At 47.9% G+C, this 17,552-nt stretch overlaps 1 protein-coding gene across 1 annotated transcript; it reads left to right on the top strand.

The window, feature by feature from the left end:
• Positions 1 to 565: 565 nt before the first annotated feature.
• On the top strand, positions 566 to 17,197 carry TSR2 (TSR2 ribosome maturation factor). The gene is made up of 5 exons (XM_063936365.1): positions 566 to 812; positions 8,245 to 8,335; positions 10,622 to 10,713; positions 12,495 to 12,662; positions 16,195 to 17,197. Exons 1-5 carry the CDS (start codon positions 732 to 734, stop codon positions 16,345 to 16,347), a joined length of 585 nt encoding a protein of 194 aa, XP_063792435.1. The 5' UTR covers positions 566 to 731; the 3' UTR covers positions 16,348 to 17,197.
• The last annotated feature ends 355 nt before the right edge of the window (positions 17,198 to 17,552 follow it).

The following is a 17,552-nucleotide window of genomic DNA, read 5'->3' as shown; positions in this document are numbered from 1 at the left end:
ACCCACTTGCCGGAATTCGACGGTCGAATTGTGTCGAATTAAAAAACGGGCGAAAAATTGCCGCGATTCGCCGGCAATTGCATATACCCCTTGGGCTTGATGGTAGAGACTGCACCTAATTTGTGAGAGCACAAAGACTCTTATTAAGAATTTATTAATCCTACTCACGGTAAATTTTTTATTGACATGGAGTGTGAAACTGTATTTATTAGTGAATCTGTCGCCAACATGGTGTGAAACTGTATTTATTAGTGAATCTGTCGCCATGGGAACACGCTGCCAGACAACCGCTTGGTTCCTCCAGCTCACTCGCTCTGGGGTAGCGTCTAGATTCTCTTCGTGCAGAGGACCTTTCCCATAACCCCCTGGGTCCATGTCACAATCTATTTGGAATAGAAAAGTCTGGCTAGCGAAGCGAGACACCGAGCCCGATGCGTGGCGAGCGTCCAATGCTGCATACAAAAAAAAATACCCCAAACGATCGGAGAACGAAGAAAATATTTAGGAGCTGTAAGGGCGGAAGTTCTCTCCTGCCCTCTCGTTTTGTCACGTCCAGGTCCTTTGCACGAAGGCAACATAGACACAACCCTCGTTTCTGGAGGCTCAGCTGGTGTGTTGCTCGGATAGGCGTTCGATTCTATAGTCTGGTCAGTGCGAGGAGCTCGGCGATCACCTTCGCTAGTCACGTGGCGTGTTGCTGCTGTGGGCTGGCCGCTGCAGACGGGGGGAAGATGGCGGCGCACAGCTCGGATTCACGTGGTCTGTTTTATGAGGCGGTTCAGGCGGTGCTGGGGAGCTGGCCGGTGCTGCAGGTGACCATTAGCTGTGCAACTGCTCATTTAGGTAATCATGCAGTTTAGAGGCATAAGTTATCCCGACATATTAGGTGTGCTGGTAGTGTTGTTGGGATATATTTGTTTTTATTTTACTTTAAACTACATGATTATCATCACCTAGTCCTGTGTAGTTACCAGTTAGTGTTATGTATTACTGTTGCCCAGAGGTGCATATCTGCTCTAAAATCTCAGCACCCTATGCAGTTGCACTTGCTCTCATTTATCACTTGCATTAGGAATAGACAGATATAAGCGAATTGCTGGTTGCTGTGGTTTTAGTCCAGGTTTGGGTAATGTTGGTAATTAAGGGCCTTATTCAGAGTGGGACGCAGCTGCTGCGCCTATAGGGTCTGCGCATACGCATCGGACATAATGCGCAGCCCCTCACCATGCAAGCGCATCCCGGAAGGATGTGATTGACAGGAGACGGGCGTCCGGTGCTGACAGCCCGGGGAAGGGGGGGGGGGGGGGGAGATTGGTAAACGCAGGCGTGTCCGTTTTTGGTGCTGGCCTATGACGTCGCCTGCATATTGGAACATTTAGTCGGTGCCTGGCTGCGTAGGCAGTGGTTGACCTCTGTGCGTTGTTAACGCATAGTGGGGTGGTGTCACACATGCTGGGCAGCCTTGCCTGTGCTGGACGGCACCCAGCATGTGAGTATGCGGACACAGATTTTGCTACGACAGCAAATTTGCATCCATCTCTGAATAGCCCCCTAAGCCTCGGGTGTACCTAGCAATAAATCCGTTCACAACAAGAAAGCTGCAATGTCCTCCCCCTTCATGGGGACTATTTGGCAGCCAATAAGAAAGGGACGTGGGTTCTTTCGTTTGAATCCCTGGGGTAGCCAGACTTCAGTGTGACAGTGCCACAACCAGTGCACAGAGCCCCACCTTTTGGGACAACTACCACACGAGAAGTAATGTCATTCGTCAGTGTTGTTGTTCTCCTCGAAGCACTGTTGCGCTGAGTTCTTGCTGCCAGAGATTCAAATAAATCCCCACCACCACTTTCACATTGGCTGCTGTGTGCACGGACACTGAGGTGCATCATCCATGCTGTGTATGATCACTTACTTTACAAGGTAAAGGCCCATATACACTGGGCGATTTTGAGCTCAAAGCTCACTTTTGGCAGTTTGAGCTCAAAATCTCCTAGTGTGAATGGACGAGTGCTGATGCGCCCTCCCGCATCATTGCTGGCCAGCGCCGTCCATCAACTTATTTTACAAGCTGAGTGAACCACTTTCCACAGTCTCTTACTGTGGAAAGTGGTTCACCCCCGTGAACATCGCTTGGCCAGGGTGAAAATCGCTCAGTGTGTATGCACTGAGTAATTTTTCACCCAGCGATTGTTCACATCATCGCTCTGCATACACTCTGGGTAAAAACGCCCAGTGCGTATGCACCATAAGAAAGAGCGGGGGAGGGGACCAGAAGGGTGCAGGGGAGAAATTAATAATGTACGGGGTGTTGGGGTTCAAGAGAAATGGCAAGAGAGGTTGGTTCCTGGCTTTTAGATGCCCGGCGTGCTTGGTGGCGAGCTGCGCTCGCCACAGGTTCTATTCCCACTCTGTGGGTGTCTTGGGCACCCACGAGTGGGAATAGTCCATGTTAGTCAGCAGTCCCGACTGTCGGGATTGTGAGGTGGCGGGATAACTGCGTCGGTCACATAACTACATGCCGGCAAGAGATGGCTGTGGAGAGATGAATGGAATGAGAGGGTACTGACAAATACATTACAGGAGGGGGCAGATTACAGTGGTGTGACTGTATATTAATGAAAACAAGGGGACATTACACATATGCATTGGTACATATCTATGACCTACAAACTGTCCTGATTTTGGGGGTCTGTAACTTTGCATTCAGTATATAAGTCCAGCTTCATCCTTACTGCAGAGTGGCGTATAGAGGGAGTCTTTTATACCAGAATTTCCGGGCAAAACCACATGCGGAGCGAGTTAAACAGGGCATGTAAGTAAGGACATGCTGACGCTTTGTCTACCCTAGCACCTGGTACTCTTATTTGTATCCGGAAGGTCTTTGGCGATGATCTTATTAATCTCAGTGTGTTTACTGTGCGTTAAATGCATTGAATGGAGACATACTACGGCAGCTTCTGACAGATTGAGGTCGGAAGGGGTTCCGACCTATTCGTTAGCGGGCCGTTTTTTCCGACAAGACGGGAATTCCCGACTAATCGGAAAGCTGTCGGAATGCACGCCGATCCGCGTGCATTGTCGGAAGCGGGGCCAAACCCAACAGGTTTTAGCCCCGTTTCCGACAATGTCAATCCGACTTTTAAATAAAAGTCGGATTGACAGTGCCGCCACCTCCTCCATCCACCCTGCCTAGCTGATGATATCTATCTTCATCCCGGGACCCGGCTTGTTGACAGACGCTCCCATCTGTACCCGTCACAGGCTGCTGCCTCGTATATAGACATGCTGCCAGGCCAGCACCTACCCCCCGCTGCACACAGGGAGCGCGGGCGCCGCACTGCAGGTGACTCCCGTAACTGGTGCCTGCGGCGGGGGCAGGGGTGTCACCTGGGGGGTCGCCCCCGCTACCCGCTGCTGTCACCTGCGTGACTTATTCCCGGGAATACGAGCTGCTGCTCCGCCCTCGCCCGAGTCGCCTGGGATAGGAGGCAACGGTCACAGCCTTATGTCTCTCATCATGCTGTTGTCGCTTATAGCAAGTGTGACCGGTGCCCCCTATCCCAGGATGATGGGCAGCTGGCCCGGGGAGGAAGAGCCAGTCTGGGTGGCGCACGGTGAGCAGCAGCAGGGAAGATGAGGACGCCCGGCCGACGGGGAGGGGACCAGCAGCGGGGAGGATGAGGACGCCCCCGGCCGGCACTGGGATCGGGGTGAGCAGCAGCAGCTGTCCAACAGTCGGATTTGGCAGCTTATTGAATAGTGCATTGTCGGATCATTTCCGACAAAACTTGTCGAAAAGGATCCAACACTTATTGAATATATCCCGATAATGTAACAGTGCTGGTTTATGCGGTCATTGGAAACAATGGTTTCTATTTCAAGAACTGTTTCATATGTTGCACTTGTATTGAAACCACTAATAAAAGTGCGTCATGGCACACCTATACTGTACTCCGTGCCACCCAAGTACCCCTGGAAAGTATTTCCATGTTGGCAGTTATGCTGTTGTAGTATATGCACTATGTGGACAGAAGTGATTGGACACCCCCAGTGGTGTTGTTCCTGCAGCAGACACGTGTTTGTGAAGGTATAAAACGAGGAGAGGGGCACTGATTACATCATTTGTTAATGAAATGGCTGGAAGGAGCTAACCAAGTTTGAAAAGGGGACATAGGCCCTCATTCTGAGTTGATCGCACGTAGCAACTTTTTGCTGCTTGTGCGATCAACTAGACGCCGCCTATGGGGGGAGTGTATTTTAGCATAGCAGGGCTGCGATCGCTTGTGCAGCACTGCTATGCTAAAAAAGTTTCACACAAAACAAGACCAGCCCTGGACATACTTACCCTGTTTGAAGGGTCCAGCGATGATGGTCACGGCTTTGACGTCCGACATCCGCCCTCCGTTCGCCTGGACACGCCTGCATTTTTCTTACCACTCCCCGAAAACGGCTTCAAACGGTCAGTTGACGCCCCGGAACGCCTTCCTGCTATCAGTCGTCTTGCGGTCGCCGCTGCAACCGCTTTCTTCGCCGGGCAACGACACGTGTGCGCAATGCACACGCCGCTCATGCGCAGTTCCGACCCAATCGCACCACTGCGAAGAAGTGCAGAGTGCGATCGGGTCGTAATGACCCCCATAGACTGCTCAATCTGCGGTATGAGTGGGAGAAGCATTGCGGATGTGTGTGAGGTTCCTAAATCCACTGTGCCTTTTTAAGGCGTGGAAGAACAGTAGTCCTTGCAGGAATGCACCTCGCCCTGGAAGACCCCAGAAACTGTATCCCAGGGAGCTGCAAAATAACGGGTCACCCCATGCATATCATTGCACACGAGTTCCAAATGGCCACTAATGTGCCGGTTTCGACAAGAGCACTTCATAGGGAGGCCCATGCACTTGGATACTATAGGCGAGCAACTGCTCCTAAACTTCTAATCACAAAGAAGAATACAGCCCAGCGCTTCGGATGGTGTAAAGAGCGCACAAGCGGCGAGTGTTATGGAGTGACGGATCACGATTTACACTTTCCAGATCATGTGGACTTGTTTGGCGGTTGCCAGGAGAACGTCTGATGCCAGAGTGTACAGTACCTACAGTAAAGCATGGAGGTGGTGGCGTTACGCTGTGGGCCAGTTTCAGCTGGTTTGGCATGGGCCCATTAGTTGTAATGCATGGTCAGTTTAACTCTGAGAAGTATAGAGATGTACTCAATAACTCTGGGCACTGTACTTAAGGCGGAATGGCAAAACGTACCGCCTGCGCTTGTCCAAGAAGGGTGTCTGCAGTAATCACTGCACGTGGTGGACCTACAAAGTACTGACATCAATAAAATCTTGTTGATGTATTTGCTGTCAGTGTCCAATCACTTTTGTCTACATAGTGTACATGGAAATGCTGTTCTGGCTGCTGGATGTCCACAGAGCTGTCACAACATTATCAGACTGGTTTCCAGGAGGAGGAGAAAGTTTCCATTTTATAAAAACGTAAACAGCTTCTAAATTTAGTTGGCAAATTCTTTAAGCCTCTTGCTTAATGGAAATGTAGTTATGGAATAGCTATTTGAAGGGTAAGCCTTTTACAGAAGGGAAAAGTCCAGAAAAAAAGGCAAATGTTTGGTCTGTAATGAGGATATTTCTTGTTCTGCGATTAACGCAGATCTGCTCTGACCACCTATATGCTGGACATTGGTCTTCCTGCAATCCCATTTCATTTTCTGTTTGGCAGTATTGGAGACATTAAATTACAGCAAACAAACACTTTTGTTTGCAGTCTAATCCTATACATAGCGGTAATTCAGTGCCGCCGAGAGTTGCCGCAATGCTCTGCTGCACACATATCCGCCTTATATGTTCCCTATAACAGTGGTTCCCAATCTCTGTCCTCAAGTACCCCCGCCAGTTCATGTTTTGCAGGTCACCTAGCTGGTGCACAGGTGTATTCATTACTCGTTGACACATTTTAAAAGACTCACAGGTGGAGCAAATTATTTCACTTGCAATCCTGTGAGGAGACCTGGAAAACATGAACTGTTGGGGGTACTTGAGGACCAAGGTTGGGAACCACTGCCCCTATAACATTGCAGGTTTGCCTGTGCATCTCTATGGGGGTGCAGGGAAAAAAACCTATGAATGCGGGTCACAATGTGCTGTTCTGGAAAATTGCATCCACCACATCTGATTGAATTATGGGGCAGCGAACACTTGTTTCCATGAACGGGCTGCCGTACAGCGCGGCTATTGCCTGGCTGATTATTTGCCCGCAATTGAATTACCCCCCAGTACCTTTAAGCATTGACTTATTCTATGAAAAAATTTGTTACAAAAATAAAAACGTCTTGTATTTGCTACCATTATAGTCCCTCTATACTAGTGTTAGCAATTGTCATGGTAGTTTCATATTTATAATGGCAGCAGATAGTAATAAAGAAGACACAACAATGTAGAAATTCATGGAGAAAAGGGAAGACCTCTTCACCAAGAATTAAGAGACCTTGGGGCAGATGTATTAACCTGGAGAAGGCATAAAGAAGTGATAAACCAGTGATAAGCGCAAGGTGATAAAGGCACCAGCCAATCAGACCCTAACTGTTTATTTACATATTGGAGCTGATTGGCTGGTGCCTTTATCACCTTGCACTTATCACTGGTTTATCACTTCCTTATGCCTTCTCCAGGTTAATACATCTGCCCCCTTCTTAGCTGATGACTCCAAGGTCACTAATGGACGATCAGCAGTTTTTTTGTTTCTTTGTAAGGTCCCTGTTGAAAGTTTATCCAAAAGTTTGGAGCCCATGTCATACCTTTTAAGGAATTTGGAATACACCACAGTCTTCTGTGGCTCTCTGACAATCCATATCAGTTATGTCAGCTGTTTCCTGCAGAATGGGGAAAGTAGAAGCTGGTTTAGCAAATGACAGCAGCTAAAAGGCGGGAGCATGGTTCTATCCAAACCTCCCATAAAGTGCATACGAGTTATCCAGAGTGCCTGTAAAGTTCAGACATTGTAGAATTAAGGGGAAGAAATAGATTGCAGCATGGGAACAGAAATGGAGGGACATCGGGGTATCCAGTTTTAGCAAGGACCACTGCAAACACAGTGATTAAAGGACTAATTAATGCTGGAAATAAACCTAAAGAATATAATTCTTTCCTTACCCCCAACTCGGTCACCTGACAGTCTTGCAAAATAGTCCACGAAGCGTCCAGACCAGATGTCCTCTGCTGTCTGCTGCTCAGATCTCAACCTGATTTTAGGCCCAGTGACTTGCTAGACGCCTATTAGCTGGGGCAGAAAACTGGTGTTGCAACTAGTGACGTATGCAGGAATAATACTTTGGGTTCTATTCCAACCTGAACGAAGCCGCGCGTTTGTACTCAGCGGCCGCATCCAGGGGTTCTGTGCACGTGCAGCATCTATTAGTGCGTGTGATCGACCCTTCACTATGCGGCCGCAAGGTGATTGACAGCTGAGGCGTTTCGTAGGTGGGCAAAACGGGCGCGGTGAGAGCGCGTTCAGGGCGGTTGCGTGATGTCACATGCAGCAGCCGCTACAGAGAGAAAAATGGCGTTACACCGCCTTCCAGCACAGCCATGGGTCGACCTTAAATTGCTGCGTTCACAATTAAGTTGCGAGCGGATTGCGGGGCCACACACATGGTGGGCGGGCTTGCCCTGCGCTGGGCGGCCCCCCAGCATGGTAGTAGATGGATGCAGATCTTGCTGTGGAAAGCAAGATCTACGTACATCTCTGAATAACCCCCTTTGTCCTTTTTGTGCTTAGACATTATTTTTAGACTTCTTTTGTCTGGATCTATATTACGACATACTAGACAAAATCCACTAGAGTCAGACGTAATAGGAATGTTGTGATAGTCCAATAGGAATGTTGTGATAGTCCCTGTGTTAGCTGATAAATAAAGCAGCAATGTTTAGCATTGTCTGGATGACTCCAGACAAGGGGGAATAAAATACAGGAAGCCATTGCCAGATTACAGGAGAACTCCTGGCTCACATAGATGTTGTATCTGTGTATAATGAACAGATTTGTAGCCACTATGACTTTCTCTAAACTGTTTGCGCACATTAGGGTGCAAATAAATTCTAGATTTGTGGGGACACAATTAACGGCATTTGTACTGGCTGCGCTAAGTGCTTGGAAATTAGTATTGTTCTAACGGCATGATCTGATTTGTTTCCGTATTATTGATTAATCTAACCACTAATTAGTATTTCTTCTATATCCGCAGATAGCTGTGGAGAATGGATTCGGGGGTCTTTATGGCCAGGAGAAGGCCGGATGGATGGTGGGAGCTGTGGATCAATATTTCCATACGAATTGTAAGCTTCTTAATAAAGAGTTGCCTTTTATATGGCTGCTCCCAATGGTAATTCTTTGCTGTGTAGTCCGAGCATGACTGGACTATGGGTTATATTTACTAAGCACCGATACTCATCAGCTTTGACCCCCAAATGTAAAATTAGGCATGTTTTGCAATTAGTGTGATCGTTGTTTTTTTTTAGTTTGGGTCCATCGTTGTAAAAGATGCCTTTTAGTAAATCTAGCCCCATGTGCCCAGAGATTGCCGCCTAAAGACACACTCTTAAGGGCCCTACACACTTAGCGATAATGGTAATAGATATGAGCGATATCGTTCAGTGTGTATGCATCAACAATGAACAATGCGCGGCTCCACAGTCGTTCATCGTTGATCTATTCTCGTTTATACATGCAAGTCAATTTGGACAATATAGATGTACAGTATATACTGTCATATCGTCCAAATCAGCCATCCATATCGTCCAGTGTGTAGGCAAAAATCGTTAATGGAAAAAATCGGCCAATGATAATATCGTTGGTCAGCAAAATGTGTAGGGCCCTTTACTCTTCTACATCGTTTTTTTACTTGTATGTGGCCAAGTTATCATAATGGACAATTACTGATACACAATATTGCTAACACTACATAATGGCTTAAACATCCCACTCTCCTTTTGACTGTTAAGCTCTCACGAGCAGGGCCCTCTGCCCTCGTGCTTTTCCATCCCTCACTTATACCATCATCTCCTCCCCACTGCCTACAGCAGCACCTAACTCTGGGGTTCTACCGTCCTGCTGCTTATATGAGTATTATGACCGCTGATGCAGCAATGTTTATAAACCACGTCCATGTCTTGCAATGTTCTGTACTGTAAGTGACTTATTATTTCTTGTTTTGTTCACACTGTTCCTGTTTATGCACTGTAAGCCGCTTGTTGCATCATATAGGGGTATATTCAATAAGATTCGGATCCATTCCGACATGCATTTGTCGGAATGGATCCAACAACCCCTATTCAATGGACGGCCAAATCAGACTGTCGAATTTGGCCGTACCTGGGGTCCTGTCTTACCGCTGCTGTCAGCGGCTGCCTGGTGCGCTGGCGGCGGCCGGTGGGGGGAGTAACGGTGGCAGGCAGCGAGCTGGACGGCGGCAGGCAGCAGGGGTATGCTGGATGGCGGTGGGGGGACTTGTCTGTGGCGGCGGGGGGGAGACGCTGCAGGGAGAGAGGTGCCTGGCCGGGGGATGGCCAGGCAAGGTACCTCTCATCCCCGTAGCTTGCCGCACCGCTCCCCGTCTCCTCACCTCAATCCGACTTGTTTTCAAGTCAGATTGAGTTTGTCAGAAAGGGGGACAAAACCTGTCGGATTTGGCCCCATTTCCGACAGAAGAACGCGGATCGGCGGCTATTCCACCGATCCACGTGTTTTCCGACAAGTTGGGAATTCCCAACTTATCAGAAAAAAAAACTGCCTCTAATGAATAGGTCGGAACCCCTTCCGGCCTATTTCTGTCGGAAGCTGCAGTCTTTCCGACAAGACGGCAGCTTCCGACAGTTATTGAATACACCCCATAAAAGATGATGATGATAATAATAAAACATCCATCTCCTTTATTTTTAAATATATAAATACAAATATACACAGACACAAACTGTGCAGAATCGCAATCTCTTATATTTTTTCTGGCACATTTGCATTTTCGTATTAAGATTGTGAACACGTTGTACACTATATTCTGTATCACTGACGTTATTAATCTGACAGATTTGAGCCCTTAAGGTCCATACACACTGGGCGGTTGTGCCCAGTGTGTATGCTGGTCGATGATGTGAACATCGCTAGCAGGAAAATAGGTCAGTGCATAAACACTGAGCGATTTTCCCAGTGCCCAGCGATGTTCACGGGGGGGGGGGGGTGAACCACTTTCCACAGTAGGAGACTGTGGGAAGGGGTTCACTCGGCTGTTCAAACAGCCCGGTGGATGGCGAAGGCTGCCAGCGATGATGCGGGAGCGTGCACCAGCACGCCCAGCCCAGCCATACACACTGGCCGAGTTTCAGCTCAAAGTAGCTCAAAACGCCAAAAGTGAGCTACTTTGAGCTCAGAATCGGCCAGTGTGTATGGGCCATTAGAGACGTTTCTGCAGATCTCTGGTAGGTTTTTATAGTACTGTATAATTTCGCGCATGTAAAAAAATGATATACAGTACTTTATACGTACACACATATACCATGGACCTCCCTTCACCTGGTGCGGACTGAATTCGCCTGTGGATTCATTATGACATTTCCTCTGGTTTGCAGCGGACTTGGAGCAGTACGAGGTGGAGGAGACACTGCAAGGGATACTGAATGATGAGTTTGATACCGTAGTGGAAGATGGAAGTTTGCCATTGGTGAGGACATTTTACTGGTCTAATTCTTTCATGGGTAACTTAATATTAGCGATGTGAGAGGACCACTTTGTTTTGCTTTTGGATTTCTTTAAAATTGATAAGTACAGTTAATACTATGTCATTTGTGGACATGTTGCTGTTCCTGCAGTATTATGAACATCATTTCCAGTGTGAAATAGAACCTTAAATCACGAGGGAGAGACTTGCATGCCATCAAAAATACGCAAGTATCCAGTTTTTACATCTGACCCTAAAGTGACCCAAACCGGGACTCCAATCATGGGCGTAGCTACCATAGGTGCAGGGGATGCAGCTGCTATGGGGCCCGACCCTTCCCTTCCCCTGCACTCAGCTACTGAGCTCCCGGCGCTGGCAGCTTTTTACATTACAAGAAGTGTGCTGTGCTGCTGTACTGCAGCCACTGGATACTAACTAATTCTGGGAGGAGGCGTGGCTGAGTATACAGGGACGTCCGACATCCCCGGACCACGGCCACGCCTCCACCCAGCGTCTGTGAAGAGACAGTGGACGGAGGCGGAGAGCAGATGTGGCGGCAGTGCAGCAGCACACTGCGGCCACAATGGTGACTGCTCTATAGGGGGCGCCTCCGTGCGGGCGGGATAATGCGTGGAATTATGCTATGGGGCCCCAAATGAGATAGCTACGCCCCTAACTCCAATTGTCTCGGAACCCCAAAGTTCGGGTATGTTCGATGAACCGCTCATCCGTACTTACCATACATAAATAAAGCACAGAATATTTGGGAGCAAATGTTATCTAGAACATGGGAATTGTGGGAACTAGTGCGGTTCAGTATTATCAGTACACTGTATCTCTGTGGAGCATTTCACCAGGGTATCAGCCCTTTTTGCAGTCAGCGTGTCCCTTCTAGTCTGTCCCTGTTTGGGGGTGAGTGTAGCATGCAGTGACCTGTCTGTCACCACGGGGCTGACACCATAATGGGAGGAGAATAGGGACAAGCAGGAGTTCATTGGGTGAGTTCGGCAGTCGGAGATCACAGATCCGTTCTGTTTGGTTCCTTGTGAACTAGTGAACTTCATTTAATACTGTTTTGTTATTGACTGCTGCAATTTAATGATAAATAAAAGGAGGACACAGATTTAGGGCACCTATTGTTAACCACAATTCCAACATACTCTATTAGCTTGCTGAGAATTTAGTGCATTAATATCGATTATCATTATTTATATAGAATCCCCAATATTTGTCATTCATCTCCTTCCCTGCCCCATTGGAGCTTACCGTGTAAATTCTCTAACCTACAAGCGCACACATGGATAGGATATATATATATATATATATATATATATATATATATATATACACTCTATCTATATATCCACCTGCAAGTTTGTGGGAGGAACCCAGAGCACCCAAACAAAAACCACACCCATGCGGGGAGAACATACAAACTCCCCACATATGCAGCCATAGTTGGGAATTGAACTCCTGAACGCAGCGCTGTGAGGCAGCATCTGTGTATTCATACCATGAGACTGGGTTAAACTGCAGGAAGGCACAGAATGGCAGGAGCAAGGCATAGTAACGGTCAGGCTCAAATCAAACTGGCGCAGGAAAACTCTAGTATAACACACGCCTCTATATAAAACCTTTGTCCTAGTAATGCCACACTGCCCACTAGTAACCATATCATGCTGCTTATACAAGGAGAGCGGTTCAGTTATTTTTTTTGTTAAGTCAGCGGTTTACCATCTTGCTGTTCATGTGATCTGAGACCTTTGTCACTTCCCCTGGTGCAGATTTCCCAGCAGCTCTGCACGTTCTACTCCCAGTGTCGGCAGGGAGACACAACCCGCGTGAAGGAGAAGATTGCACAACTGTCCCAGAAGAAGTACAATGTGAAAGCCAATGTGCAGGAAGTGAAAGCCGATGAGGACAGCAGCGATGGTGATGGGGAAGAGGAAGAGGTAGGCATCTATCATGGAGCAAAAGTCTCTTCCGGTCACAGTATAAAGATAAATATTAGGAGCCGTGTGTATAGAGGCAGGAGAGGATGATGGGCAAATACAGATTTGGTGTCATTAGGACATTGCTGATGGTGACCAGGCCAACGCAGTCTTCTACACCCCCCAAATTCCTGACATAGCTACATTCTAGTCACAAACGTATTACATGTGCTTAATTACCCTTCCGTGGACATGTCCTATTATATTGCATCCATGGGGCAGCACGGACGTTGTGATGATTAACATTACTTTGCATCCAGCACGGACGGTGTAATGGTTAGCGTTACCGCCTCACGGCACTGAGGTTATGGGCTGTATTCAATAACTGTCAGAAGCTGCCGTCTTGTCGGAAAGACGGCAGCTTCTGACAGAAATAGGTTGGAAGGGGTTCCGACCTACTCAATAGGGGCTGATTTTTTTTCCGACAAGTCGGGAATTGCCGACTTGTCGGAAAACACGTGGATCGGTGGAATAGCCGCCGATCCACGTGCTTCTGTCGGAAATGGGGCCAAATCCGACAGGTTTTGGCCCCCTTTCCGACAAACTCAATCCAACTTGAAAACAAGTCTGATTGAGGTGAGGAGACGAGCGGTGCTGCGGATCGCGGGGGGGGCAGAGATCGGCGGCCGGCGGGGGAAGCTGGCTGCGGGGAGACATGTCTGCTGCGGTGGGGGGGAGGCGCTGCAGGGAGAAACCTCTTCCTGCAGCGCCTTCCCCTGCCGCCACAGACATGTCCCCCCGCTGCCCAGCTTACCCCCGCTGCCTTCCCGCTCATGCCCGCCACCATCTGCACTCCTGGCCGCTGCTGTCAGCGCACCCGCTGACAGCAGCGGCCGTCCATTGAATAGGGGTTGTCGGATCCATTCCGACAACTGCATGTCGGAATGGATCAGACTTTTATTGAATTTACCCCTATGGATTCAATGTCCCTAAATGTGTGGAGTTTGTATGTTCTTCCCATGCTTGCGTGAGTTTTCTCCAGTTTCCTTCCACAATCCAAAAATATACTGGTAGGTTAACTAGATCCCAACAAATATTATAACACTAGCGTGAATGTGTGTGTACATGTGATAGGGAATATGGAGTGTAAGCTCCACTGGGACAGGGACTGATGTGAGTGGCCAAATATTGTCTGTAAAGCGTTACGGAATATGTGTGTGCTATATAAATAACTGGTAATAAATAATTATAAAGTTCCATAGTTATTTATATAGCGTCGGGGTATGATGTAGTGTTCTAATCCTTCACATCAGGGGCAATTGCAGTTTAAATCCTCTGCATTACTAATACCCCTTTTCCACTAGCTTTTATAAACACTGGTAAATGCGCGGGGGCGTGCATTTACCCGTGTTTTTCCCTAGTGGAAACGGGTCCCCCGGCAAATTCCCGGATCAAGTGATCCGGGAATCCTACCCTGGTAGCTAGCCGGCTTGAACACGTGTTCAACCCGGCTAGCTGTCTAGTGTGAACGGGAGCCGTGTCGAGGCGACACGGCTCCCGTTCACAGTGTATAGGAGGGCGGCGCTGGGAGATCATGTGATCTCCCAGCGCCGCCCCTGCCACGTCACTAGCGCGTCACCAACCCGGCAATTGCCGGGTTGGTGAGCGCTATCTGCAGGGGGCTATAGCACGGGTCGCAGCCGTGTCAGGCGACCCGTGCTACGCTAGTGGGAAAGGGGTATAACCCTCTAGGGAAGGCTTGTCAAACTTGCACTGATCAGCTGGTAAAGCATGCTGAGACTTGTAGTTTCACAACAGCTAGAGGGCCACAGGTTTGACATGCCTGCTCTAGGGTAATTTTGTCCAGAGTCAATTCACCGATTACCTTTATTACAGTTTGGCAAATATTATACTGGCAATATTAAAATATAACCAGAGTAAGCAATGAGGTTTACGGTTTATTAAAAAAAAAAAAAAAAAAAGGCAGCCAAATAATTTTTTCATATTTGTATCTATAGCGAGGGTTCGCACACACATAATTATTGGCGCACACTGGCAAATGGTGTAACCTCAGTGATTACTAATGGTTCTGCCACTGGCGTTATAGCGCACTGGTATTTTGTGTGATATGACCGCATGGCCTGATGAAGAGACAGACGCAATTTGTATGGCTGGGGCGCCTTTGGACACGGCAGGAATGCAAAAATCTGCTAATGCCAACGGAGGTGTCTTACAAAAAAAAAAGCCCCCTGTCGTCATCGCGGATTCAAGTTCTGCGACCGAAGATGTATCAATATTATGATCATCGATCACATTGTTTGCAGCCGTCGACCATACGAGTCGTTTTGAGCTTATTCAGCACGGGCAACAGAATTTCTCTGCTGGGGCAATGAAGTCTGAGGACACAGACCCCCAGCCTTGGTAAGTCTCCAAAACAGGGGAAAGACACTTTAATTTTGAAACACGGTTCCCTTAGGGGCCGCAGCACCTTTCTGCACATCCACCATTGTGTTTGTGTCCATCGTATCAGGCCCATAGTCAGGCTGCACAATATACACCGCATACTATGGGCGCTCCGTGTGAATGAGCCCCTGGAAACCTGCACATTATAGCGATCGCTGTCCCTTTGTTACCGGAGAGCTGTCATGAGAGTGCAGAAGTAGGTATTGTTCTCGGCAAGCGTGTGAGTCTCCTGGTAACAGCAGTGTGCGTGTATAGATGATCATCCAGATGAACACAATAACAGAATAGAACAAAACACGTGCTCCTATTGATAGCAGTAAGCGCAGCAGTAAGAGGTCATTTTGCACCTTTGGCAAAGCCATGGTGAGTTGTGGGGGTGAAGATAAATTGTACAGACTGGTTTAGAGGTGGGGGGGGGGGGGGGATGGAACTCAAATCAGAATTGCAGTGTAAGAATTAAACTGGCCATCATGGTTTGTGCCATGTGCACAACTGGACCTATGAACGGGATTGGTGACCCTGTAAACGAAGGTATCCGGTCTGTAGGTCGACAGTGTCTAGGTCGACCACTATTGGGTGACAGTAACTAGGTCGATAGGGTCTCTAGGTCGACATGTTCTAGGTCAAAAGGTCGACATGAGTTTTTCCCTTTTTTTATATTTTTTTAACTTTTTCATACTTTACGATCCACGTGGACTACGACTGGGAACAGTAACCTGTGCAGTGGTAGCAGAGCGAGGCACCTTGCCCGAAGTTCGCTTGCCGTGCGAGGGGACACGGTGCACTAATTGGGGTTCCCGGTCACTGTACGGCGAAAACGACACTAAAAAAAACTCATATCGACCTTTTGACCTAGACCATGTTGACCTAGAGACCCTGTCGACCTAGAATCCATGTTGACCTAAATGTGGTCGACCTTCCATATCACACCCGTAAACGTAAACGAAGGCCGCACTGTTTTATTCATTCTTAATGCAGAGGGGCAAAGCAGCTGCTTGATTTCATAGTGGCCCGATGTCTCTAATCTCCTGTGTTTCGTTGAGCTTGTTTCCGTCTGCTCAGATGTGCATGCTCCTTATGTTTCTTACAGGCAATGGACTGTGAGACGAGTACACACACACCTCCCACGCCAGCCGCTTCTACTGCATCCAGCGGGTCAGAGGCCGGAGGGCATAGCAGGGATCCGGAGGAGGTGGAACAGGAGGTTCAGGGTTGGACTGTGGTGCGGAGGAAAAAGAAGTGATCTGTGCAGAGCTTTTCCAAGAGAAAGCAGAACACGGCTGTGCGGCTGTACCTGGCATACTGGATATAAGCGATTTTACAGTGCACATGGGATTGCGGCACTGGGACTCGGAACATTACGCCAAAGTGTTTGTGCCGAAAGTCACCAGATCACGAATTGTCTTTTGAGTATTGCAGAGTGACATATTAACTTGCAAGGAGTTCCTTATTTTAATCCTGTGTGGTATACATGGAATGCTAGAGTTAAAGGTTTTGCTTTTTAAACCAAGTCCTTTGCCCTAATTTATAAGAAAAAAAAGGCATAATTTTAATTCTAATATGTTGTCCCTGTTCTCTCCTGTTTCATAGTTAGAACATCTTTTGTTTACAAAAATGAATGTCCGTATCTAGACTGCGTTGTTTGGCAGAGGCGGTTGGCATATAGGTGCCACTCAGATTTTGCATATGGCAGTTGCATTACTGCAGAGACAAACATTTCCGTTCACGGTAAGCGGAGAGGCCAGGCGATAATAAAATGAGAGAGGACGTTACTGGGTCCTAAAATAGCGGACCTGTGTCGTCTTGGATAGACATGGGAATTGAATTCAGTCTGATCATGGTAATGGTTTACCCCATAGCCATTAAGAGAGCCTGTCCTGAAACACATAACAGCATCCTCACCCCACTCCTTCCTCGCTAGCCACTGGTGTGTGCTCTGGCGGTGGACCATGCTGCTTCTGCCATCCAGTTGGCATCCAACGTCTGTACGCACAGTGGGAGAGAAGGGCAGAACAACTCTGGACTTTAATAATGGATTCTTATATTGATTTTTTTAGCTTCAGTTTTTAATCAAAAAGACTCCTCAGATTGTACGTGTGCCTGTGTGGTTTTCTTTTCTGTGTTTCCCGGAGATTACCAAACGTTTGTAATTCACTAATTCACCTCCTGTTCTACACGGCTGCGCTCAAGCTCCTGTAGCCTGATATCAGTGAGAACTAAGGCCCACACGGAAGCGTCATTGTGCATGCAGTCTCTTATGTGTTCGCTTAGCTTTTCCTTCAGTTAACACATTGCTTGCACCGTTCAGAAGTCTTGCCTCTTGGTAAGTTTAAGTGGACTTGGGAATGGTCATTAAGGCATTGAGTATGAATTGCTGGCGTTTGGGATGCCGATGGTCAGAAGACTGACTGTAGAATCCCGACAGGGGAATGGTAAGTACACTTACCT

The sequence above is a fragment of the Pseudophryne corroboree genome, chromosome 8 (genome assembly GCF_028390025.1).
Source record: "Pseudophryne corroboree isolate aPseCor3 chromosome 8, aPseCor3.hap2, whole genome shotgun sequence".
Taxonomy (NCBI): Eukaryota; Metazoa; Chordata; class Amphibia; order Anura; family Myobatrachidae; genus Pseudophryne; species Pseudophryne corroboree.
Note: the sequence above shows the minus strand (reverse complement) of the source record. Positions and strands in the feature narration are given on the sequence as shown.